The sequence below is a fragment of the Cannabis sativa genome, chromosome X (genome assembly GCF_029168945.1).
Source record: "Cannabis sativa cultivar Pink pepper isolate KNU-18-1 chromosome X, ASM2916894v1, whole genome shotgun sequence".
Taxonomy (NCBI): Eukaryota; Viridiplantae; Streptophyta; class Magnoliopsida; order Rosales; family Cannabaceae; genus Cannabis; species Cannabis sativa.
The window spans coordinates 16,287,593-16,314,576 of record NC_083610.1 but is presented as its reverse complement, the minus strand read 5'-3'; the positions used below and the strand labels follow the sequence as shown (position 1 = coordinate 16,314,576).

At 30.7% G+C, this 26,984-nt stretch overlaps 2 protein-coding genes across 2 annotated transcripts; both read right to left on the bottom strand.

Annotated features, from left to right (window-relative positions):
- Positions 1–13,772: 13,772 nt before the first annotated feature.
- LOC115716873 (uncharacterized) lies at positions 13,773–14,900 on the bottom strand. The gene has a single exon (XM_030645788.2). The coding sequence runs from the start codon at positions 14,898–14,900 to the stop codon at positions 13,773–13,775; it is 1,128 nt and encodes a 375-aa protein (XP_030501648.2).
- A 7,180-nt stretch (positions 14,901–22,080) lies between these two features.
- LOC133031922 (uncharacterized) lies at positions 22,081–23,148 on the bottom strand. Its single transcript, XM_061105699.1, has 2 exons — positions 22,581–23,148; positions 22,081–22,453 (listed from the first exon to the last, which is right to left on the bottom strand). Exons 1-2 carry the CDS (start codon positions 22,846–22,848, stop codon positions 22,314–22,316), a joined length of 408 nt encoding a protein of 135 aa, XP_060961682.1. The 5' UTR covers positions 22,849–23,148; the 3' UTR covers positions 22,081–22,313.
- Positions 23,149–26,984: the final 3,836 nt, after the last annotated feature.

Below are 26,984 nucleotides of genomic sequence, written 5' to 3'. Positions count from 1 at the left end.
CAACTTTGATTATTTAAGATTCTAAATTGCTTCACTATTTTTTTTTGAATCCACATTGATTCATTTACTTTTGAGTCCAAAATTGCTCTTCTAATTTATGGCTCATTTCACAAGTTTGGATCCCCTTTTAATCTATTGTTCTTGCTATGACAAGACAATTCTCATAAGTGTAACTCTCATATAGTTCACTTTTCTTATCTCATAATATGAGATGATTATCTCTTATAATCCAATAAAAGATGTAACTTCTCAAAAGCCATCTTTTATTATCTCATAAAGTGAGATGTTCACCACCAAATTGAAAAAGAATTTAAAATATTCTTTATTCACAAAATAGATGATAATAATTCTCACAATAATAATAAACACTATTTTATTACTATCAAAATTATTATCATTCTATGTAACTCATATATTAAGATAATATGTATGTTACTAATCAACATCTCATATGTAACATACACATAATATCAATATTAAATTTACAATTTATATGTTACACATCTTATATATATATATAACATATATACTATAATATACATATCATATACACATAATATATATATTTATTACACAACTATATATGTTACATACCTCACACATATATACACATTAATATACATGATATATATATTATATACACATATATAACATATATTATATATGCATGTCTCATATAAATACATAGAAATAATTATTTCTACATATTCAATCTCATAATATATATATTATGTCATATCTCATCATATATGTAATACACATAACTCATATACATGTTATATATTATATATCTCATATATATACATATAATAACATGATATAAAATTTAAATATCATATTATATACTACTATATATATTAATATGATACAAACACATAATCACATATATGTCACATATATATAACTCATATATATATATATATTATATTACTATCATATAAAATAGTAAATCACATAATATTCACCATCATGCTCACCCATGAATGGCTTTCACATAAAATCTCTTATCCTTGTATTCTCACAATCTTGATTTATCACCTCTTCCATTGAAAAGGGATAAGCTTTTGATTGTTAGAGATTTTATAACAATGGAAGAAAATCAAGACATTACAACACTATTGCAATATAATACAAGGATCAACAAAGAGATTAAATAAATGTTACAATATATAATATACAATATATAGATATTATATATATATATGAAAGGTAGAAGAGAAGATAGATTACACAATATTATATAACACATACATATATATAATATGAAGAAGTAAAAGAAGATCACTCACTCACAACCTTGAGTGTAGATTAGTGGGGATCACCATGGCTTGAACAAGGTATTACACCTTTGTCCAAAAGCTTATTTCCCCCTATCTCTAAGCACTAAGGGAACTCTCTAGGAAATAGCTTTGGGAATTATCAAGCCTTTTAGGGTTTTCTAGCAAAGTGCTTTCTTGATAGAAAACTTCTTCTCTCACAAATGAGCACATTAGACTCCTTTATATAGTGTTTAGGTGATCATACTTAGAATTCAAACTCACCATCTCATTTCTCTCATATAATGAGCATTAATATAGTTTGTAACAACTATATTTCAAACCATTTGAATCCTATCATCAAATTGTGTAACATCTCTTTTATTACACAATATTATGATCAACCAAAAGAAGTTACAAAAGCAATTAACTTTGTAACTCTTCTCCATGTTATAAAGTGTAGGTTACAATTTTAGGTTAAATAAATTATATGTTACACAATTTATTTACCAAACACCTAATACATATTATTCACATAATAATATATATTACTACATTTTAATCTACACTTATTATATTATAAATAATATAACACAATATGAATCCTATTATCACATGGTTCGCTGCTGAACTCTTAGCAACATTTAGATAATTTATTATTATTATTTGGCTTTTTTTTAAAAAAAAAATTGTAAATTGACTATTTGATAAATATTAAGTCAACTAAATATGAGAAAAAATAAATAGATTAAAAATATTTTTAGTGCTACATTTTAGACATGCATGTGTAATAATATAGATTAATTAATGATATAGAGACACACTTGTACATAACTTTTACACACAAAGATGTGTATTCAATTTTAGTAGTATATAATTTGGTAGGTACCCACCCATATAGAATTACATTGTGCGTAAAAAATATGTATACTTTAAGTGTATCATAAACAAAGACAAGCTTAATTTGTGTGGTTACTGTGGTGTATTTCACACACACACACACACTTTTATTTGGTGTCTTTTGCGGGGTACGAAAACCAGTCATTTTCTTATTCCTAAATATACGTATAACTCTTCCTGGCTATACTTTTTACGACTCTTTATTCTTCTTTTGTTATAGTGTCTTTAGTGACCAGAAGAATCACAATAAAGTAATAATAATAATAAAGGCCAAATATAAGAGTATAGTGTATCCATGGACATGGTTGGCTAATAGTGAGCTAGCTAGCCAAGCTCATGAGTCCTGAGAGTGAAAATCATTTATTTATTTATTATATGAAAATTAAACAAAAAAAAAAAAAAAAAAAAGCTCTGATTCCATTGCCCTTTTTGGGCTAAAGTCAAGGTGGCACATGAGAGGTCCATGTTAAAAGTAGAGAGCCTCCAAAGCCAAAAAAAAAACCCCAAAAAGTGTGCCATTTTGATGGAGACCGTCCCATGACTCTTTACCCACCAAACACCCATCAAAAACGCCTCGTACAAAGTCAAATTCCATTTCAAAGCATAATTTAATTTGTATTTTTCCAACTATAAATTTAATTAAGAAAACCCCCCCAATTATATCTTTACGTGTATGTACATCAATCGACATCCAAAGGTAACCCAAAAGTTCGAAACCCAAAAAATAAAAAGCATATTCTAATTTGGAATCCATTTTTGATGCCTTTTAGATCATAAGAATTTTGTTATCATTTAATACCATTTGATCCAATTAGTTAACACAACATCTCTTTTCTCTTTTTGTGCAATATCTTGTATTGGCTCCATTAGGTTTTTGGCATGGATTATGTGTCACCTAGACATAGGAGGTCACATATTTACATGTTATGTGGGAACCACCACCACAAAATATTTGAGGGTCTTATATACATTATTTTATAGATTTATGGTACTTTTATTAAATTGTAATTGAAACCAAAATAATTAATTAAAAAAATCAATCGCGTTTACATAATCAGGATAAATAATCAGAATGACTTAATTTGATAAAATTACTTTTATATTAGAATATATAATTATTTTTTATTTATATAATTTTGAAAGACATATTTATCTTTTTATTTTTAATTAATAAAAATATAATTAATATAAAGTAAGTTAAGAAAATAAAAATATATTCCTTATAACAATAGGAACCTTTTCTATTATTTTTTTTAATTTGTGTCCTCACTAGTTTTTCCCATTCCAAAATTTAGTAAACAAATGAATAGGAATCAATCCCATATAATTGATTCTTATTCTCTTTTAATAAACATGCCATTAGTTGATAAGGTTTTATATAGCATCATTTTTCTTCTTTTTATGTGTAACAAAATGAAAAAAAAAAGGATAATAGAAACATATAGAATATTAGTTATTATCTTACCCAAAATTACGCCAAAATAGGATTGTACCAAAAATATTGGAAACCAAAACGATAAGATGCCCTTTTCTTTTTTCCATTCAAAGCAAAAAGGCACCCATTTTTTTTTTCCTTTCTCACAGTCCTAATGTGCTTGCTTAAATAACTTTACGTGAGTTTGGACGGTAGATATATAACCCACGAGAGACAACTTAGATGTATATCTAACACATTAATTTATGGTAGTATGGACCATCCAAAATAAGCACAAGAGTTAGTTGTTCTCTTGGCCCCATTTATAGTATAGCATTATTAAATGTTGCATCAATTAATGCCACGTGGCCTAATCACAACCGGTTGTTAGGTGGGGAAAAAGAAGAAGCGAAATCTATAAGATATATATAGGGGCCTCATATATATATATTCGTTTTGGACCCTTTATTGTATGTGGGTTGGGTTAAGTTAGATGTAACAAAAACAAAAGTATAACCATGTTTTGATTCGATGCACGAAGCAATGGATCATGATATCAAGGATTTTTCTTTGATATTTTTCTTTTGAAAAAATTAAAATTGATGATTAGTCTAAAAAATCTTGTGAGACTATGAATAATATGGTTGTGAAATTTATGTGTTAACTAACTTTAAAATGTGGACAAGGAGGCATGCAAATTATGGACTGAGTATTTGACTTTCAACTTTTCACTTCGAACATAATTAATAGCAATCTTTGATTTTTATTAATGTATTAACTTCGTATTAAAAATGGTCCCATGTCTTAATATTGCATTGCATGCATTAACAAGACTCCACTTGCATATATAATAATTGTTCCCTTTTTATTTATTAATTTAACAAAAAAAAAAAAAATGTGGGCATGAAAGCAACATTAATTGTTTAACGAGGTAAAAGTACTTACTCAGACAATTTGACAAAAAAAAAAAAAAACTTACGTAGACAGCATGCGAATATAATTAAGGGAAATTATTTGTTTATATATTCCTAATAAAAAAACCCAGAGAATCAATATTATTTTACTTAGAATAAACATTTCAGTCTGTCGAAGCACCTGAATAATCTTGATTAATGTAAATTATTTTTATATATAATATGTTGTTTAATTTGCATACACAAAATCTGTCAGTGATTGTTAAACAATTCCAAAAATGACTCAATTAATAGTTATTACAAAGAACCCCTTTATTAATAACTTTCAGATCCCAAATGTAATAATTGTGTTGATTTAGTAGTATCACGTCACAAACTTATCAAAGTCAATAAGTAAAACTATATAAATAGATCATTCATTTATGCTCTCACACACTTTACATAAATAATGTAGGTACTTGGACCTTAGCTATTATTATTTTTTTACAAAAAATAAAAAATAAAAATAGAACAAAATAAAGATTTGACTCAAATGATCATGCGCAATGCCGTTTACCAAGCTAATAATAATATGACACCATTACACATTTGTACTTCTATAATTGGAATCAATTTATTTGATTATAAAATAATCTTAAGAAATGCTAAAGGGTACCGGTGGTATTTAGTTAACACTCTTTAATGTGTCAATATCGCTATTGGTTTAACTGAGTATCAGGTGCCACGTAATTTAATATAATAGCTTTTAAGGAGTATCACTAGTCAATCGCAACACGACATATCGAGAAAATGCTAGCCACTACTAGCTAGTGCCTAATAACAATGCTCATAATTAATTTGTTAAATTAAAATATGTTTGTAAATGAAAAATACAGTTCTCTTTAATAATGTCCTTTTGAATTACAGCAAAGCTTGCATGCGTGACCAGTGGAAATAGAATTAACACAACACAAACATATGCAATAATAATTTCATATTACTTGTTACTAATTTATTAATTGGACGGCTTGACCTCTGCTACTCTAATTTTTTTAGCTGACTATTTTCTAGTTGCTAATAAGTTAGATCACAATGTGTTATATAATCTATATTCTATACATATATCATGGATAATTATAAAGAAGTGATGAATTAGGGCAAATATTATTTTAAACTTTGTGTTTTGTAAAAATTAGATTAGTTAAACTTTTTGTTTTGTTAAATGATAAAATGAATTATTTTTTTTCCAAAATAGTAAAAATAAGACAATGAGTTTAATTTTGGACAACTTTTTTTTCTTAACATAACTAACTTGAAAACAATTTCTAACACGAACAGATACAGAAAATACAAATAGTTTTGTTATAACACATTTAGATCGGATTATTATTAAATTTTATTTGACAAAAAATTAATTTAGAGTCTCATTTGTACTATTTTGAAAAATACAATATCTATTTTGTTATTTAATAAAACAAATGGTCTAATTAATACCTTTTACAAAATACAGCCAAAATAATATTTACCTCAAATATTATAATCTATTGTTTTTATATGATGGTATACACCACTATACATTGTAGTTATAAGTTATAGTAGATAATTTGTGTGTCAAAAACAGATGTTCTATTTTATTTTTATATGCGTACAATTATTTATTTTAAATTTTATTTTTGGTATTATAAATTATTTAATTCTCTTTTATTTATTTTTTTAAAAAAACTAATTAATATTTCATATAAAAAAATGACACTATGTTTCTCCAACAACAAAACAAAACAAAACACACATTAAATAATATTTTAAAATTTATAATTTAAAATAATAATATAGGGACACCCTTAATCTTTTGTATTAGTAGAGGTAGGGGTGTGCATAAATATATCCAATCCGATAGGAATCGACCGATCCAATTACAACCGACCGTCAAACATTGAATATCCAATTGTGATCGGATTGGATGTTATTTTTAAATATCCAATTGGATCGGATCGGATGGTAGATGAGGTGTCTAAAAATCCAATACATCTAACATCCAATCAAATTAATTAGTATTTTCATTTAATTTGGATGAGTAATCAGATTTTATATTGTTATACGTAACATCTCTATGTATATATAAAAATTATCATTAAAATTTTACTTTTTTTTTCTTAGATTGAATGGAACCAGTCTAATCCAGTAGATACTGGACCTAAAATATTAGATGGATCCGATTCGATTAAAAAAATACTATGTCTAAAATATTGAATAAACATAAATTAAATCAATAAATATATATGGATAGAACCGATTCAATGACTGAAACTAATTAGATCGGATCGGATGGTAAAATCTAACATTCAATATATAATTAAATCGGATCTGAATATACCTAAAAACATTGGAGATGTGGTCCAATAAATATCCCTAATTGACGCAAAAATAACACCCTTACTACAATTATTGCTCTCTATATATAGGTATATTATTTCCTTATACATGAAGCAATACGGTGTATATTGAGATCCCAGCACCAAATATAATTAATTTAATACTAGTATTAGAAAATATTAAATAAATGATTATGGGAATATTGATTAATTTGTGGCCTTTAACATTTTCCACTGAACAGAAAATCTATTATTTAAATTCACACAATAATTAGTTTTTATTTTTTTTAGAAATCACAATAATTAGTTTACAGTTAAGACAAATTCCACCATTAATATCTTTGATTTTATTTCCTGCACTTCCTTTCAAAATAAATAAATAACTAGTGGACATATAGGTAGCGACTAGTATTAGTATTATACACATTAAAAATATAGACTATAGACATTTTAGCAACTTATTATGAGATAGGGGGGCAATGACATGGAATTGAAGTGCATATACATGACATATATTATTTTGTATTCATTTTTAATGTATATATATATTATAATGTATACATTAAAATTTGGATCTATAAATATAGATTTTTTTTTTTTTTTTTAAAAGAGAATATTTATAAACTGCAAAAAATTTAGCTACCTAATTAGCACTTAGCATGCTCGATATATATATCCCGACCATCACTATTATATACTCCGTTTACTTTTTATTTATTTTAATCATATTGTATTATCATATTAATTTCAGGCCTAACTTAACTAACACTGACATTTTCTTTTTTCATTAAAAGAATCTTCCTCTCTGTTTTTCATTTTTGTATTTTTTACTTTAAGAAAACTAGCTCTACATTTTTTTATAAATTTTCTCCTATTTAATATTATATTTATGGATTGAATTTAAAATTGAGTTGGGTACTTAGCTAAAAATCACCCTTACGAGTTGTGATAGAGCCGTCTTCTAGTACTGGCAGGGCAATGACCTTATGTCCTTAACTCAAATTTTAATTGTTCAAAGCAATTTTAATTAATTTGGCATAAATCAAAAATATCTATTTGCTTCCTGAGATTCGAAGTTATATATATATGATCTCCTAAATTTACAAATTGTTGTTAATTGTTAATTAAGGTAGCGTTTAGTAACACTTTTTAATTAATTTTCTATTTTTAAAATTAAAAAAGTAAAAATATTTTTCAAAAACATGTTTTATAAAACTGTTTTCACTTTTCAATATTTTCTTTTACAATTTTTATTTTCTTAATCAATATTTTGGACTTCGACCATACCCGGACCCAAATCCTCTCACGGTCCTGGCGCTGAACTCGGCCTCTAACTCAACTCGAATTTAACCCCAAACTTAGACCCAACTTAAATAAAATAAAAAAATAAAAATAAAAATAAACTTTACAAAAAATAATGGTCATCCCTGACCTTTCTTAGCATGATATCGACATAGCATCGACATTCTATCGGTAAACTGTCGATAACTTCTGGAAAACCCAAATTTCGACAGAAAACTAGATCTGCAAGATATCTACCATTTCAAACCAAAAAATACCAGTTTCAACAAATACGACACATATAGGTGCCGTTTGGTAACACTTTTTTAATCAGTTTTTTGTTTTTAAAAGTAGAAAAGTGAAAATATTTTTCAAAAACATGTTCTATAAAACTGTTTTTACTTTTCAATTTTATAATTAGAAATCAAAATTTTAAAAACAAAAATAATCACTTTCAATATTTTTTTAAACAGTTTTTTTTTCTTAATCAATCTTTTGGATTACGACCAGACCCGGACCCAACGGCCCTGGCATTGAACCCGGCTTTTGACTTGAACCCGAATCCGACCCCGGACCTAGACCCGACTTAAATAAAATCAAAAAATAAAAATAAAAATGAACTTTACAGAACACACTTTTGTTCTCTGTTTTTAAAATTGAAAAACAAAAGTAGTTACAGAACGCATTTTTATTTTTCAAAAATAATTTTTTAAAAAACAAAAGTTTTACTTTCATTTTGTGATTAAAAAATTAAAAAACAAAAATATTACCAAACGGCACCATAACGAACACAAACTACATAAAATCTAACAAAATGCTTAAAACACAACTTATCCATTATAATGGTGTAAGATTCTTGAGTGATTGGGGTGTGCTCCGGTTTTCTAACACTGCCCACCGAGAAATAAACATTCGACAAGGAAGAGAGAGAGGGAAGCTTTTTCATTTTTTTCTAGAGAGAGAGGGGTGCACGAGAGGGAAGAGAGAGAGAGGAAGAGAGAGGGAAGAGAGAAAGGGAAGTTTTTTTAGTTTTTAACAATTTTTTTTTATCTTTTTAAAAAAGGGTAAAGTGGGAAGTTCATGTAATCAATGGAATTAATTTGTACAAATTAGTGAAGGGTAGAATTTTGATATTGGGATTTTTATTAGGGGCAAAAAATGAAATTTCCCATTCACAATCATCAAATCCAAGAAAAAAAACACAAAATCATCAGCAACTATGATTTTTAAAACTTTAACATTCAAATTTTAAAATCACACAAATAATAATTATAACATATTAAATGAAATAATATAAATATTTTCATCTTCCAACTACAACTACAATGAAACCCTCTCCTAAAAACAACTAATCTAGAAAAAAAAAATAACTAATTAATCTTTATAAAATCGATAGCATAACAAGGATCAATACTTTATCGCCACTGCCTTGATCTCCGTCATTATCGCCCAAATTCGTTCACAAGATCACTGTTGCCCAAATCTGCTAGCATGGTCGTTGCCATCAACCCTTCGAGATCTCCCCCTCCTTAATTGTGATGTCATTGCCACTAAGTTAGTACCCAGGTTTCCATCCAGATAATTTTCGCATCTCAGATCTGAAGAAAATTAGAAGAGAGAGTAGAGAAAGAAGATTGCCACTAAGTCAGTACCCAGACTTAAAATTCAGTCTATCCGTTGGATGTATTTCATATATATTTATTAGTTCAATTTAGATTTATTCAATATTTTAGACTAATATTTTTTTTTGGATCGGATCGGATCCATCTAATATTTTAAGTTCAATATATATTGGATTAGACTGGATCCATCCAATCCAAGAAAAAAAAAGTAAAATTTTAATGTATATATATTTTTTACGTATTACATTATAAAATCTAATTACTCATCCAAACTAAATGAAAATACTAATTAGTTTAATTGGATGTTGGATGTAATGGATTTTTAGACACTCCATCTAACACCCGATCCGATCCAATTGGATATTCAAAAATCACATTCAATCTGATCCAATCATAATTGGATATCTAATGTTTGGCGGTCGGTTATCTTTGGATTGAATCGATTTATGCACACCCTATTGTTCAAGGTATGGGCCGGAACGACATAATACACACGTATTTACAAGAGGAAATTACACTCTATACCCTTTTTATATTGTCCTCTTTTATTTTTACCTTCTTTTTTAAAGCATATCATTTTTACCTCTTTTTTTGAATATTGTACTAATTTTGTCCCTGTCACTTCAAGATACTCTTCATGTGACTCTCTTATGTCAGAGTATTTTGGGTACAATATATATAAAAAGAGGTATGTTTCAAAGAAATATAAAATTAGGGGTAAATTTGATTAATTTATTAATAAAAGAGGCATTTTTCAACTTAACCCTATTTACAACTCATCACTCATGAAATTTAACTGTATATGTTGCTAATTTATGCCAATCAGTGGGCCTTAGTGAATGTTACTTTGGGTACCTCTAGTGGTTTTGATTTTTGAAGCAAGGTTTTGATCTGCTCTAGACAAAATGGGTCAGATTAAGGTAGCCCAAGTTGTATTGGGCCACTTTGTTTGTGAACCAACCTAAGCCAGTTTGCTAAGCAGATTAACTAGTTTTGTTAAGTTAACTAGTTTGTAATTGTCAACTGTAGGATCTACTCTACAGTTGAAATTTGTCCAAGGTTACTGTTCATTGATAACATCCGAAGGCTGTAAAAGAAAATAAGCTACGAAGGACAATAAAACGAAGGATAAAAATAAGAAATTACTTAATGGTTTGGATTGATTGGAATCTAAGATGTATGGTATTTAAAAGTTGAGATTTGAAAGATTTTATATTTTGTTCTGTTTTTAACTAGAATAGTAGATTTGAATGAATTAAAGAGCCTAAATTCAACAATCACTAGTTCATTGACCAAAGGACCAAACAAATTGAATTTGGAGAAATGTAACTAAATGGCTCTATTTCTAACTCTATAGATAATTAATGTCCTTTTTTTAAAATAATAAAGTAAATGCTATTTTTTTATTTTTAATACCTAAAATACCCTTCATTATATAAAAGGTATTATATGTTTTATTCCTTTAATAGAAATTATGAAAAATAATTAATCAAAACCTCTCTACTGAATTTTTTTCAACTATTTTTTCATTATATAAAAGGCATTATATATTTTATTCTTTTAGATTTTGCTGTTGTTGTTGTTGTTGTTGTCTAATATGTTATTTAACCATATAATTAATTTTTTTTATTAATATATCGTATGATATACAAATAATATACCTTAAACTAATATACATATATCACAAACTTAAATTAATATACTATTAAATGAATTATTTTCCACAATATTCAGTAGCATACAAAAACTATATACCACAATCATAAATAGATATACCGTAGCCAAAAATTAATGTACCACCAGCATAGTGAAAAAAAAATTATACAAAAAATTTAATTTAATATTCCACAAGTTTTTTTTTCTTGTTCTTTCCTTCATGAAATACCAATGAACATAAAATCAATATATCACAGTCAAATATAACTATATCTCATACTTAAATTAATATATAATAGTTTTTTTTTTCTTTATATCCTTCACTATATACATATTACATACAAATGATATACCTTAGACCAATATAAATATACCATAAACTTAAACTAATATACTATTAAATGATTTTTTTTCCACGATATATAATAGCATATAAAAACTATATTCTGCAATTATAAACATAAATACTATAATGAAAAATTAATATACCACCAATATAGTGGAAAATATATATATACTAAAAACTTAATTAAATATTCCACATGTTTTTTTTTCTTTCATTCATGATATACTAATGAACATAAAGATAATATTTTCTAGTGAAATATAACTATACCTCAAACTTAAACTAATATTCCATATTTTTTAATTTCCGTCTTTCGTTCATCATATATCATAGCACATTAAAATAATATACTACAATCTTAAACAAATATATTACCTTTCAGTAATTTCAAAATATATATATACTACCTTTCAATTTTTTTTAATATATTATTGCACATAAAAACGATATACTATTGTGCAAAATAACTATACCAAACACTTAATTATTCAAGATTATAATTGTAATTTTATCATCAAATTTTTAACTAAAAGGACATTTTGTTAATTTTTTTAAAAAATGAACATTTATTAACTTAATTGTTAGATTTAGGGTCATCTTGCATCTTGGCCCTTGAATTTGAGGTAGGGATTGAGCAAAAATACCCCAACTATTTTGTTTTTGGCTATTCTTATAATATTCTTTTATGCTTGGGAATGAGTTTATTGCATAAGTTTCGAATCATGGTATTTTTGAAATCTCGTAGATTTGAGAGGATAGAAAACTTGTAACAAACCAATTAAGTGTAATTATCTGGTAACATATGTTTGTGGAGTTACTAATCATTTTGTAACTCGATAATATTACTAATTAAGTGTGTAAAGAAAAGTTATACAATTTAATTTTTTAAATTCAAAAGCTATTGATGGAGACTAATTATAATGTGAGAAAGTGATATAAATTGGTGGAAAGGTTTGGACTTTAGTTAAGCTGCAAACTGTTAGAATAATTTAGTAACTAATTACTAGTCACCGTTTGGACTTATTTGTATGCAATTTATGTTAATTTTTTTTTTTTTGAAGAAGAAATACTTTATTCAGCAACAAAAAAACTACATCAGGTCAGGCATGTCTGCAATCAAAAACGCAGCAGCACAAAAGGAAATATCCTCTGACCAAAAAGAATTACATCTATGATTAAGAGCCCACTTTGCTAAAGAGTGAGCCACATTATTACAATCTCTATACACAAAATTAATTCCCACACAACCATCTAAAAGAGTTGAGGAGAAAATCTCCAACAGAGGAACCCCCCCAGTCGGCCCGAGAAGCAGTTTTCGACTTCAGATGTTTGGTGGCTGTGATGTTATCCGAGCTAACATAAAATGGTTTAGCCTTCATTCTTTGAACCAAATTCAGTCCCAGCTTTATAGCCAAAACCTCTACCATTAAAATTGAAAACTGGCCGGTCTGAACCCCAGCTTCTGCCGCCAGCAAACACCCCCCGTTATCCCTGATCACAGCAGCAATGCCGCAACCCTGTGTGTTTGGACAAACTAAAGCATCACAGTTCATCATATAGGTTCCTAGCGGAGGGCCTGTCCATCTTCTACTCGCCTTAACTGAGATGTTTTAAGTGTGATCTTTATCCTTCTGCAACAAGTGAGAAATATAGTCAAGAGCCCAAGGAATCCAGCTATCCATTGCAACAATCTTATTTTGGAAAATGCGCTGATTTCTTTGACTCCAGACCAGCCAACTTAACCCCAGAAAAACTTCAAAGTCCTCTGTAGAACAATTTGTTTTCATGTACATGAGAAAGGCAAGCATATCAGACATTGACTCAAGTTCTCTGGGGAAAAGATGCTAGAAACCCGCAGATCGCCAAACATTCTTCAGTCGAGGACACTTCCACAACGCATGGCCAATGGTTTCCTCATGATTCCAACAACCCGTACAGCAGCTATCAAGTTGAATGCCTCTACGAGCCAGTACACTCTTAGATGGAATCGAGTTGTGACACACCCTCCAATTAAAATTCTTCATCTTCGGGGTTAAATTCGATTGCCATATCGTCTTCCACCACCCCTCACTATTGATTTATTTGAAGTCTCTGCCCCCTGCTTCTCCATTTGAATTATCTTGTCTCCACTATCTACCGTGTATTTTTTATTGATTGTATCGTGCCACATTCGGTCATCCTCCCCACCATCTTTTCGAGTTTGGATTCCTAAAATCCAAGGGATGTCATCTTCATGCATCGTTTCCTTGAGAGTCTCTATATTCCATTCACCTGCATCATCCATGAGAGAACTCACATATGCGTTAGGGGGAACCATTGCCGGAGTGCGAAGAAGGAAAGGGGCCTCTCTAGGAATCCAACGATCTTCATTGATTCTAATTTTATTACCATCCGTCACACGCCACCGAGAGCCCTTCAAAATAAGCTCACGGCCCCAAATGATTCCTCTCCAAATATTTGAGCAACAATTCCTAAGGCCAGCTGTTAAGAACTCAGAATTCGGGTAGTAGAGGGCTTTCAACACTTGAGCAAACAAGCTATTCGGGTTGGTAACAAGCTTCCACCCTTGCTTTGAAAGTAAGGCTTGGTTAAAGTCCTCCAAATCTCTGAATCCCATACCCCCAAACCACTTATCTTTGCATAGTTTATCCCAGTTGCCCCAGTGAATTTGGTGTTTATCTTTTGTTGATCCCCACCAGAAACGAGCGATAAGACTTTGAATCTCTCGGATCAGCCCCTTTATTAATCTAAAACAACTCATTAGATAGACCAGAATAGCTTGTATTATTGATTTGATTAACACCTCGCGACCCGCTTGAGAGAAAAGACCCATCTTCCAACCTTGAAGTTTCTCCCACACCTTATTCCGAATCTGACCAAAAACTTCTCTTTTATTCCTTCCAAGAAATGCACGTAGTCCAAGATATTTAGTATGGTTTTCTATAAAGGTGACCCCCAGTGAATTAGCAAGCCTTTGACCATCTGTATGTCGAATTTTTCTACCCACAGATAAGCTTGATTTGTTGAAGTTGATGCATTGACCAGACATAGCTGAATAGAGACGAAGAACTTCACCTAGAGCTGCCCCCTCCTCAATGTTTGCATCCAAAAATATTAGGCTGTCGTCGGCAAATAGCAGATGTGTTAATCTTTTCTCCATGAGGCCAAACCGAAGCCCATGTAACTTATTGGCTCAGCTACCGTCATTAAGTAAGCATGATAATCCTTCGGCACAAATGAGGAACAAGAAGGGAGAGAGGGGGTCTCCTTGTCTCAAACCTCTCTTTGGAACAATATGACCCCGAGCCTCACCATTTAACAAGATTGAGAAGGTTACCGTTTTCACACATCCCATAATCTTAACAATCCAATTCTCCTCATAACCCAGGCATTTCATCATCGCCTCTATAAAATCCCATTCGACCCGGTCATTGGCTTTTGACATATCCAACTTGAGAGCCATTTTCCTTCCGTTTCCAAAACGACCCTTCTTCAAACAATGTAGACTTTCAAACCCAAGGATGGCATTATCTTGAATCTGTCTTCCTTTGATGAAAGCACTTTGGTTCTCCGAAATTACTTTGTCCAGGCTTAATTTCATTCTATTAGCAAGGCATTTGGAGATCACTTTGTATGCAACATTGCACAAACTCAAAGGTCTATAATCGCCCACCATGGTTGGTTTCTTCACTTTGGGGATGAGGCATAAGAGAGTGTCATTCAAACTGCTACAGTCCTTATTCTTGTTCAACACTTCTAGGCAAGTAGTAATAACCTCATGGCCCACTTTAGTCCAATGATTATGGTAAAAGAACCCCGGGAGACCATCTTTCCTCGGAGCTTTAAGTGGATGAATTTGCCCAATAGCCTCTTTAACCTCCTCCGCTGTAAATTCTTCCATAAGCATTGCATTATCGTGAAAAGACAGTCGGTTGGAGACACACCGAGCGAGGATTTCTTCCATGTTTGGATAGGGGTCTGAAGAGGAGAATCGATCCGAGTAGAAGCGAACTAAGATGTCCTCAATCTCATTGTCTTTCGTACACCACCTTCTTTGATCATCAAATAAGCCACTTATTATGTTTTTCTTTTTCCTTTGAGAAGCCTTATGATGGAAATATTTAGTATTGCAATCTCCGTGGGTGAGCCAAAGTGCCCGACTTCTTTATTTCCAAAGGATCTCATCCTTTACCTTGGCAGCATTCAGTTCTCTCTCTATTGTCCTTCGGGTTTTCCAATCCTCCTCTCCCGATAAAGTAGAAAGGTGTTTCAAATCCTTTTTAAGTTTCTTAGTTCTAGCCTTTAGATCCGCCTTCTTATCCTTGTTCCACTCTTTTAGGGCCTCTCCACAAACATTAATACGCCCCCTAACCCTTTGAGGAGAACCCCAATTTGAGTTGTCAAGCCACACTGATTCAACAATCCTACCACAATCTTCCTCTTCGGCCCAAGCTTGTTCATAATGAAACCGAGATCTCCAATTTGACGTCTTGTTTGCTTGATCCTTCACATGGCTGAAAGTAAGAATCATGGGGCGATGGTCCGAACTCCACCAAGGAAGGAGGGTGACGGAAGACTCACAAAAACTTTGAATCCATTTTGTATTAGCCATAACTCTATCTAGTTTTTCAAAAACCAGACTTTGTTGACCCCCATTACACCAAGTGAACTCCCCCACGCTCATCCTGATCTCCTTGAAGTTACAATACGAGATGGCTCTTTGGAAATCACGAATCTGAGAGTCATTTTTCAAACAGCCCCCTTTCTTCTCTTCAACCTTAAGAACCTCATTGAAGTCACCTCCACAAACCCATGCTCCTTGAATCAAATCTCTTAGTCTCTCCATTAATTGCCAAGTGAATTTCCTTCCCCCCGGATCGGGACTACCGTAGAACCCCGTAAACCTCCAAGAAAAGCCTAGACCATTTTCCACAATGGCACCTATGTGGGAAACAGTAAAGGACTTTATGTTAACTTATTTGAAAGGATCTTTCCATAAAAGGGCAAGACCACCACTTTTTCCTTTGGTTGCCACCACAAAACAACTTTCAAATCCCAACACAATTCGAATTCTTTCCATCGCTGCTTCATTAAGTCTAGTTTCGGAAAGGAATACATCCCGGGATGATAATCTTTCACATGGGAGCAAAGAGTTTTCAATGTCCAGGGGTTCCCAAGCCCCTGAACATTCCAAAACATGATACTCATTGCTCTCGGTGACTCGGTTCCACCGAGTGCGCCGCTTCCAAAATCAAACCAGAGGTCAAATCCAAAGAGTTAGAAATGTCCACTGATGCTTTATCCTTCACCGAGATTTCCGAGCTTCCTGTCCATTCTTCTTTGCCACTACTCTCTTTTTCCTCCCTCCCTTCTGGCCAGATTTCTCACTCCCGAAGCTCCTGTCCAAGGTGATAGGGATGTCTATCCACTCCTCCCCTTTGTTAGATACAAGCACTTCTGATCTTTCCTGAACTCCTTTGTCTTCTCTGTGAAATCTTTTTCCTGTTTCATTGACTAATCCGGTTCCCCTGTTCCAAATCTCACAACTGTCCGCTCTTCTTTTCACCCCTGATCCTCCTTCTTTTTCAAAATCCTTTCCTACCCGTTTGGCATCAAAGTTATCCATCAAATTCACAAATTCAAAAGGAAAAGAAGTTTTAGAAATCGGTACCTCCCCACGCAGAGAATTCTGGTTGGTAATTCTTGGAGTAGAATCAGATTCTTGAATTCCCCCAGACGTATGGCCAGAGTTCCATGTCTTTACTTCCACCGATTGAAACTTTTCCAATTCTCTATTCCCCTTAAAACTTCCAGCAGGCTGAATGAAATTAATTCCATTGTCCCCAGCATCTGTGTTTGCCGTTATTTTCTTTTGCCCCAGAGATTTATCATCAATTTTCAACCAAGCACCGAAAGCAGCTGAAGATCGATCCTCACCATTCACAACTGTCACAGGATGTTTCACACAAGACCTGAAATCATGTCCTATCTTCCCACAGCTAAAACACATATAGGGCAATCTTTCGTAACGGAATGGTAACCAAATTTGAGCACCAGAATTCGAATAAAGAAACCTTGGGCATAACGGTTTATCGATCGAAATCCAAACTTTAAACCAAAAATAACCATTCACGGTAATCTTAGTTACCTCTTCCTTTTGGATTTCAATAACCTCTCCCGCCATTGATGCTAACCGTAGCATGTTGTTCTTGGTTATTGCTTTAGTAGGAAGATTCAAAACTCTACCCATCAAAGGGAAACGATTCATCTCCTCCTCCCATTTAGACGGTAGCTTTGAAAAACGTTGAAGAATCAGCACTCCATTGTTCAGCATCCAAGGTGATTTATTGACAATTCTCGACAAATCCGATTCGTTCTTGAAAGAGAAAATCAGGAAGGAGGCTTCAGTAGTCACCTTTTTAATCTTCACTCCCCAATCAACCTCTGCTAACCCCCAAACCCTTCCCAGGATTGTCCTAATTAGGTTTCTATTCATGTTCTTGTTTGAACAGAATCTCCCCAACAAACAAGATTTTCCTACCTCAGACTCCCTCTCCTCGTTAACTTCCCATCCATCCTCATCCTCGACTCGAAGGTTCCCTGTTTGATCAAGCAGATCTTCCATGGTTAGATCAGGCTTGGGAGGTATTCCTTCAGGGAAAGGCTCTTCTCAGGGAGAGAGCAAAAAAGATTCAAAGGACGTTTTAGGAATCGTTTGGTCCAATTTATGTTAATTTTAAACATCGTAAAATTAATAAAAAAAAAAGTTGTATTATTGCATGATACATACACACCTTATTATATTCCATTGCACATACGCATAATTTGATTAATTTCTTATAAGTTATCTAATTGATAACTCATATGATTTCAAAAAATAAAATAAAATTAATAGCTCATAATAATAACTTTTAATTTGATTCAATTTTTACTTTTTTTTTTAAAAAAAATATATTTTTTTTTCAATCATTCTACTAATTTTACCCCTATTCAAAATTTTGCTCTAACTTTCCACAAACCTACACATCCATCTACAAAGAACACAAATCTATTATGTTTAAAATTATGTCTTAGTTATGTGAGTGTGTGAGAATAATTTAGGTATAGTACTTATAAAAAGAGATATATTTGAATTAAATTTTATTTGAATGTAAATTTTGTTATTATATAAAAAATAGGATATTCTTCGACTTCTCCCATTTCTATATTAACTAAATTTACCTCCAAATAAAATTTGATTCAAATATACATCTTTTTATGAATATTTTAAATTATTTTTTAATACATAAATTATTAATATTAGGTGGACTAATGAAAATTTTCCAGGTGTACACTTGTATCACCGTGGCAGTCCACTTTAGCATTTAACAGACCAAAATGGACGGAAAGACTATAGAGGAAAATGATTGTGGAGTTTGAGAAGTTTAGCCCTAATTTTTTCAGTAAGAGGGTTAATTTGTAACGAACCTCAAAATATAGAAAGTTTGGTCGCAAATTACCCAAAAAAAAATAAAAATAAAGGCATGCTACAATTATATTTGGATTTCCACTTACATCTGAAATCAATGAACGAACCACACCATTCAAGTTACGTAAGCTTGACTACCAAGTATTAGAAGAGATTTTCCTCTTGATCTTAGATCATTGGGAGGACCAGACCTTGCCAACAATAATCGTAGAGATGCCAATACTTATTTAGAAGCATAGGCGGACTTAGGGGTGTTGAGGGAGGGCTAAAGCCCACGCTAAGATTTATAAATACATTAATATACAATTGTTATTTTCATATATACACAGTAGTTAAATAGAACAATTGCCCCTTTTTTTCTACGTGTATCAACATTTTATTTATTAAAAAAAATAAATGAAATACAAAGTTCAAACTAGGATCAAACTTATGACCACTAGAATAGAGAGATACTGTTAAATCATCATTCTACTCCCTAAATTTAGCTAGTTATTTATTGTTTTGGATTATATTAAATGTATAACTAAGCCCACCCTAAAATTCAATCTTGGGTCCGCCATTAGATGAGTCATTTTAATGTGAGAAAGATGTTGGATCATTCAGACTCACTGCTAGGAAGCTTGTGATAATTGAAGATGAATGTTCTTGTTTGGTAAAATTGATACGCAAGTATACGCAATTGAAACAAGTAATGTAATGATAAATAAAGTATCGTTTATACAAAGATTTATTATCAATTACCAATCAATTAATTCTTTAGTTCTATTTGATTAATAAAAATTGTTAGATAGAAAATAAAATAAGACAAAGATTTAAAATTTTTAAAAAAACAACAATAATAAAGACATAGATTATTAAGATACCAACTATCATTTATTTTACTTGTCAAAAATACTACAGTAGAACCTTTATTTAAGAATATCTTATGGAAAATTTGATTAAATATGCTTACATTACCTTAAAAAAAATTTCAACATATGACAACTTTATTGTTTTTCCCAAAATACCTTCCCCAATTACATCAACTCCTCTCTTCCCATCTTCTTCCCAGCCAAAATACTCCACCACCACCATTTTTTTTTTCTTCTCTTCACTCATTTATACACTACAAGCTACAAGCTACAACACTACAAGCTCCCATATACGAAGCATCAATAGGTAAATAATTCTTTTTTTTTAAAATCTTGTTTGTTGTAGTTATATTTAATTTAGAATGTTATTTTGTTGCTTGATCTGTGGGTTGTTGCTGTTATTTTACTATTTTGTGTGTTGTAATGTTGTTGTCTGTGAATTCTGGATTTTTTCTAGTTTGTGCTTTTTTTTTTCGCCTGGTCCGATGGGGTCCAATGCCCATCCGATGGTGGTCCGATATGCTGTGAGGTTGGATGACAGGGATAAAGGCCCGATGGGGTTAAAAAAGGGGGTTGGGGCAATTTTTTTAGTATGGTCCAATGGGCCCTATGTTAGTTCGATGGGGATCAAAAAAATGGGTTTGGGACAATTTTTGTAGTCTGGTCCGATGGGCCCAATTTGGGCCCGATGTTAGTCCAATGGAGGTCCAAAAATTGGGTTTAGGGCATTTTGTTGAATGGGTCCGATGGGGTCCGATAGGACCCAATGGTGTCCGATTATTGGCCCATTTTCGGTCCAACATGGTTTTTTGACTTTATTTTTAACGAGGTCAATTGCAGCTAGGTACAATTTCTAAATATGAGAATGCAAATTGAAGATGCCTCCTGTCCTTTATGTGGGATGGGTGAGGACAACTTAACGTTCCACTTTTGGAGATCTTCTCCTGGGGCATTATGCTGGTTATTAATTCAAGTGCTCGAGTTTAAGCTTGGATCAAATTTTTATGGGACCTGAAGTCAAAGAGTGTCAGTATAGATGAGTTGTTTCTCTATGCTATGATTATGGTGGATACGATATGGCGGGCCCGTAAAAATAAAGTACACAACAATAATATAAGTAGCATTAAATATTATATTGACTCTATATATCACTCATTGCAATTGCTCTTGTTTTTTCTCCTTCTCCTCTAGTTGATTCAGTTTGCTCCTTTGGTCTCCACCTCTGCAATAATAGATCAAGATTAATTGTGATGTTAAAGGATGGAGTGAGAAAATGTGTGTGGCATCATTAGATAGAGATCACTTGGGAACAGTTTAGTAGCAAGTTGCTACCAATAGGCTCAACTTTTTTGATCTCTTTATTGGAGAAGTTGTAACTTGTCTTTTAGTACTGGGGATGGCATTCTTTGAATCACCATTTTGTGATGATAGAGAACGATTTTGAGACTGTTTTCAAAATGCTCTATTGCTAAATTATAGAATTGAAAATTACAAATAGTGATGGTGATATCGTAATTGCTTTCTTTTTTTTTTTTTTTTTGTTAGTTGGACAATATCAATATTACTGAAACAAATTCAACAAATATTGATGATGAATGAGACAACTTTGTTGCATCTTACTGGATGCATCTTATAGTTGTTATAATATTTGTATAAATAAAACTGCTTCTATTTACGTTTTTTCATATATAGTTGATGCTCTTTATTTAACCCAAAAACAAAAAACAAAAAAAAATAAATAAATAAACTAAAGTAGATTATGAATGACAAATCTATTCAAAATACTACGACAGCAATGTTATGTCATACATATATATTTTAATAATTTAATATTTATATCTAGTTAAATATAAAAAGCATAATGCAAACAAAGTTGATGTCACTTACAATGCACTATTGTATTGATTACTCAATTACAATGCACTCGAACAGTTTTGATGGTGTGACATTGAACAACACAAATCTATTGTTTACCTCTCAAATTTAAACTAATAAAATTTCTCATAACAGCTCAACAAAAAGAAGTAAATATAAATGACAAATTTTATTTGATACATAAATTTTGAATAACAAATTAAAAGCAAGTAGACAATTTCACATAAAGCATAATATTCCCAATCTCATCCCACCACCAAATCATTACTTATCATTAAGTACTCTGTTTATATAATACAACATAACCTTAATTAATTCTTATTATTTGTACTCTGTTTTGAATGGGACATAGTAGTTGATCCTGGTGGATGAGACCTTATCATAAACTTTGTTCGGTGAATATAATCCGATATATGATCCTTAAAACTTTCTTTCTTCTTAATCCCATGATGCTGTTGTTGTTGATGATGGTTTTCCCCTGCTGATGCCACCTTATTCTCAACCTCAGGAGCCTTGAAACTGTTTTTAGTTCGATTGAGAAACTTATCAAACTCGTGATTCAGATGATCATGAAAATTAGTAGTAATTTTCTCTTCTGGGATTTTCTCACCATCCTTATTAGCCTTATTATTATTACTATGCTTACGTTTATTATGGACTAAAACGGTGTTAGTGGTGGTACTGGCCTTGGTGGTGGGGGGTGATCCTCCGCTTACGATGTCGATGAATTTCACGGCACTGTGGTTGCGGTGGCTGCTTCTGCTGCTGCCACGTGGGGTCATCACCGGCGAGGCTTGTCGCGATGAGATACGGCGAATCATAGTCAACAGCTTTCCACATACTCCTAATTCTTGAGATGATGAGTCTGTGTCGTCATGAATGGTGATAACGGTGGAAGTAGTCCTTTTCTCCATTGATACTAACTAACCTTTTCTTTTCTTTCAAATATGTCTAAGTTTTGGGTGACAAAATTAAGCTTAGAGTGAACTACAAGTAGTACAAAAACATGTACATGGCTTGTTGGGGTATATTACATGATTATATATATACATAATATGTATGCATATATTTATAGAGAGAGGGATTTATAATCGTATCTAATTAGTATGTATTTGATAAAAGTTTTCAGTGTGTAAATGGGAAATGACAGACCCAAAAAAGAAAGAGATTCTTTCTCGTGGAAAAACTTTGATTGGGAGAAAATAACCATTCATTTATCTTACTTTTCTTTAATATATAAATATATGTATATATAATATATAAATTTTCGTGTGAATTTGTGTTTGGGATCATATTCTTGCTTACTTTTTTTTCTTTTGTATCTGTTATCCTCAACTACTATATAATATGACTCAATATTTATGTAGTGATGATTAACGTGTTAGTTAGAACTTTAAGATTTATTCAAAGTATTCTTTATTTATAGCTGTTTTACATAATATGAATATGGTTTAGAGTTGCAATTATATGCCAATTAAAATTGGTTAACGATAAATTGGCTTTTGGGTATTAGATTCGTAAGTTTGAAAAATAAATAATGAGAAGGAAACAACTACTATGTTATTCTTATAAAGTGAATGAGATTTCAGGTCTAAAGTCATTTAGGTTCATCTGAAAATTAATTAGCAACTCATTCCTCTTACAGATTCTATTATCTTTCCATATATTAGCGATGTAAGATTATCTAAGAGTTATAGAAGCACGAGGAGAATGGCATGAATTTCCAATCTCTCTGACATGTTTCCACGAGGAATTCCTTTTGAGAAGAATCTTGTTTTTTTCTTTTTTTTTTTGTTTTTCAGGTACCAATCCATAATTTTGGTTTAAGTTTTTGCAAAGTCGTAACTCTTTTTCGTTATATAAAGTGGAAGAAGCATTTTCTTTTCAATGAGTAATTTCTTGTAGAACAAGCTAACTTCAAGACTAATTGATGAAGCATAGGTAGAGAATAATTAATAGGCTTTCTGTGTTCGGAATTTGTAACCACCAATTATTCTATGCTTAATTACAGTGTGAAAACATAAACTTTAATTCTAGTATATTCTTTCTCTGTTTTTGGATTGGATATAGTTCCAAATTCCAATCATTTCTTACAATCTTAACCCTAATTTCATATATAGCTTTCATTTCAATGCGTATGTTTATAGATCAGTTTTTTTAAATATATATTTATTTATATATATTTTTGATAAATATATATTTATTAATTTTTTTCTTCCAATTCATATTCTTAAAAAATATACCGTTCAAACAAAAATAAATTATATTTTAAATATTATGACAAAAAAATTAAAATGAAAAATTATATAATTTTTTTTTTTTTTTAAAAAAAATATATACATGAGTTAGAAAAGATTATGAAAATAAAATCAAAATAAGTACTTAAATTAAGATAAAGTAATGTGAGAAAAAAAAATTTAAAAAATATTAAGAGTAATTTTTAAAAATTATTTAAGTTTATATTTTTTTTAATAATTAGGTGTATTTATTATTTTATGGGGTGCAAATAGAACTCCCAATTTTTTTGTTAGTTTAATGATTTTTTTTCATGGTTAAAACTAACTTCGCTAAATCAATTAATTAATTATTATTATTTTCAAAAAATAATTTTAAATATTTAAATTTAATTTAAAAGTATAAAAAAAATTAAATAATTATTTGTTTATATAAATTTTATTTTAAATTTAAATTAAGTGTTGTTAATTCAATTAGTTAATCATGTTTTATAAAAAAAAATATTAGTTATATTATTTAAAATATTTAAAGGTATTTATAATTATTTAATAAAACTAGTTTATTAATAAATTTAAAATTAGATTAAATTTTATATATTAAAAAAAAATTATAATTGAATTGTGTTAGATTTAATTTATTATATCATGATGACCTAATAAAATAGGTAACTTGCTATAATAAGTTTCTAATAACTTTGAAAAATTAACTTGTTGAGGTGACATAATGGAAGATTTCATTTTATATTGCATTTAATTCAAGATTTTTTTTTGGCCATAAGGAATGGTGATTCCACCCAATTAAAATAAACTCTCTTTTTCATATTTCCAATGTAAAGTTTAAAAATATTGTAATTCATATTTAATTGGTTCTAATAATTTTTTTAATTGTTTTTAAAATAAAAATTTGTTTTATTTAATACTCTATAATAACCCAAATTATTATTTTAAATATTACATGTAATTATATCTACTTACATAGATGAATAAGAAAAAATATCATACCACCACCATTGTTGAAACACAAAACCCAAGGTTAAAATTTTGAAGGAAAAAAAAATTGACCAACAAAGATAAGATTTGAGGACTCGAATGGGGAAGAAAATCGCACTCGGCATATAAGAATGTGAAAAAGACGATTCGAAGTAGAGAATGAGAGATGGGTGTTGTGGGGAGAAGAAAATAAAAGGAATACAAAATAGAGAACATCCATTCTTAATATATCATTATATATGTATAAATGCATAATTACCCATCATAGTATTTAATTTATGTAATTATAGAGATGGCTCTATTACGAAAATTATGAATACTACGCAAGTATACGCAGTCAAGTAGTAAGAGTGAGGTCGAACCACAAGGAATTGGATTAATTACTACTAAATTATACTTATGATTCTATCTGGCTAATCAATATTTTTTATGACTTCAATAAAATAATTCAGAAACTTAAAATAACAAGAGAATATTAATCAAGATGAGAAAATAGGGAGAAGAATCATGTTGTCAGTTTACCAATGTTAATGCCTAATTGCTATCCTTTTCTTGAAGTGAATGACAGATTATAAATTAACCTAACTCTTTTCAGATCTTTTAGGTTCTAAATCTCATGCTTTCTAATTAACTTCTTAATTAAACCAACATGAAATCAGCATTAAGCAATAATCTATTTGTCACTAAGGCTATGTAAATACTTTCGTTTCACATCAAAACCTAGACTATCCAATTTTAGCATTCTCAATTCTCACTTTTCAGATTTCGAATTGAGATCATAAAACATGTAAAAGGTGATCAATCTTGCACATGGAATTAAACACAAATATAGATAGTTTTCACAATCAAAATGGAAGAATGACAATTATTTATTAATTAGGCAAAAACTTAAACAACATTCATCGTCCTCCCTAAATAGGAATTTAGTTCAAAACATCCATAATCAAATCCATAATTAACATTGAAACAGAAAATAGCATAGAAGAATTAAAGAGAAGAGAAAGAACTAGTTGAAGCAATTGATCTGGGTCGCCACAAGCTGCTCTTCTAGCCTCCTCCTTTGTTTCTAGGGCTCCAAATCTGAATAATCCTTAATTTTCACGAGCTCCCTCTATTTAAACCAAGTCTCATCTTTAAAATTTGTGAAATTACGAAACTGCCCAAAAATCCCGTCATTGAGGTCCCCGTCGCGACTAGCAATGCCCCCGTTGCGATGGGGTTAAGCTTCATTTTCTTCAAAATCTTCTCTGCCAGTTCCCGTCGCGACTGGAATGTTGCCTGTCGCGACTGGATTAGGCAACGACACGAAATTTGGTTTTTCTTCTCGATTCTTTCACCGCGCGTCCTCAATTCTTATACATACTTTCTTTAAACACCCGAGGACCTGAAACAAAAGAATCAAGCGTAAAATAGCCCTAAAACTAGAAACAAAGAGTGAAAACTAACCGAAAATATGACCCGAAACTTAGACTAATTTTAGCCTAACAGGCTCTGATACCATTTGTGTATTTTTATGGTCCATATCAGAGTCGAAAGTAGAAGCGGTGGTTTTATAAAAATATTTTAGTTGAATCTAATATGAACCATAATCCCAAAATCTCAACATAATTACATAAATTAAATCTAAACTATGAGAAAAAGTATTTTACCTCTTGATGTCTATCAGTGTATTCTTGATTCTTTTTTTATGTATTTTTGATCATCCAATCTACAAGAAATATGAACTTAATGAAGACTTCACACCAGGTCTTCTAGATCATCCTCAACACTCACGATAAGAGTGGGCTTATAAGATTGATTAGATGAATGAATTTTCTATCACAGTA

Bases quoted from the DNA above. Each gene is read 5' to 3' on its own strand.
- LOC115716873 (XM_030645788.2), bottom strand. From the start codon at position 14,900: ATGGAGAAAAGATTAACACATCTGCTATTTGCCGACGACAGCCTAATA.
- LOC133031922 (XM_061105699.1), bottom strand. From the start codon at position 22,848: ATGGAGAAAAGGACTACTTCCACCGTTATCACCATTCATGACGACACA. The intron at 22,454-22,580 runs GTAAGCATAGTA...AACTAAAAACAG, and splicing joins CGTTTTAGTCCATAATAAAC to TTTCAAGGCTCCTGAGGTTG.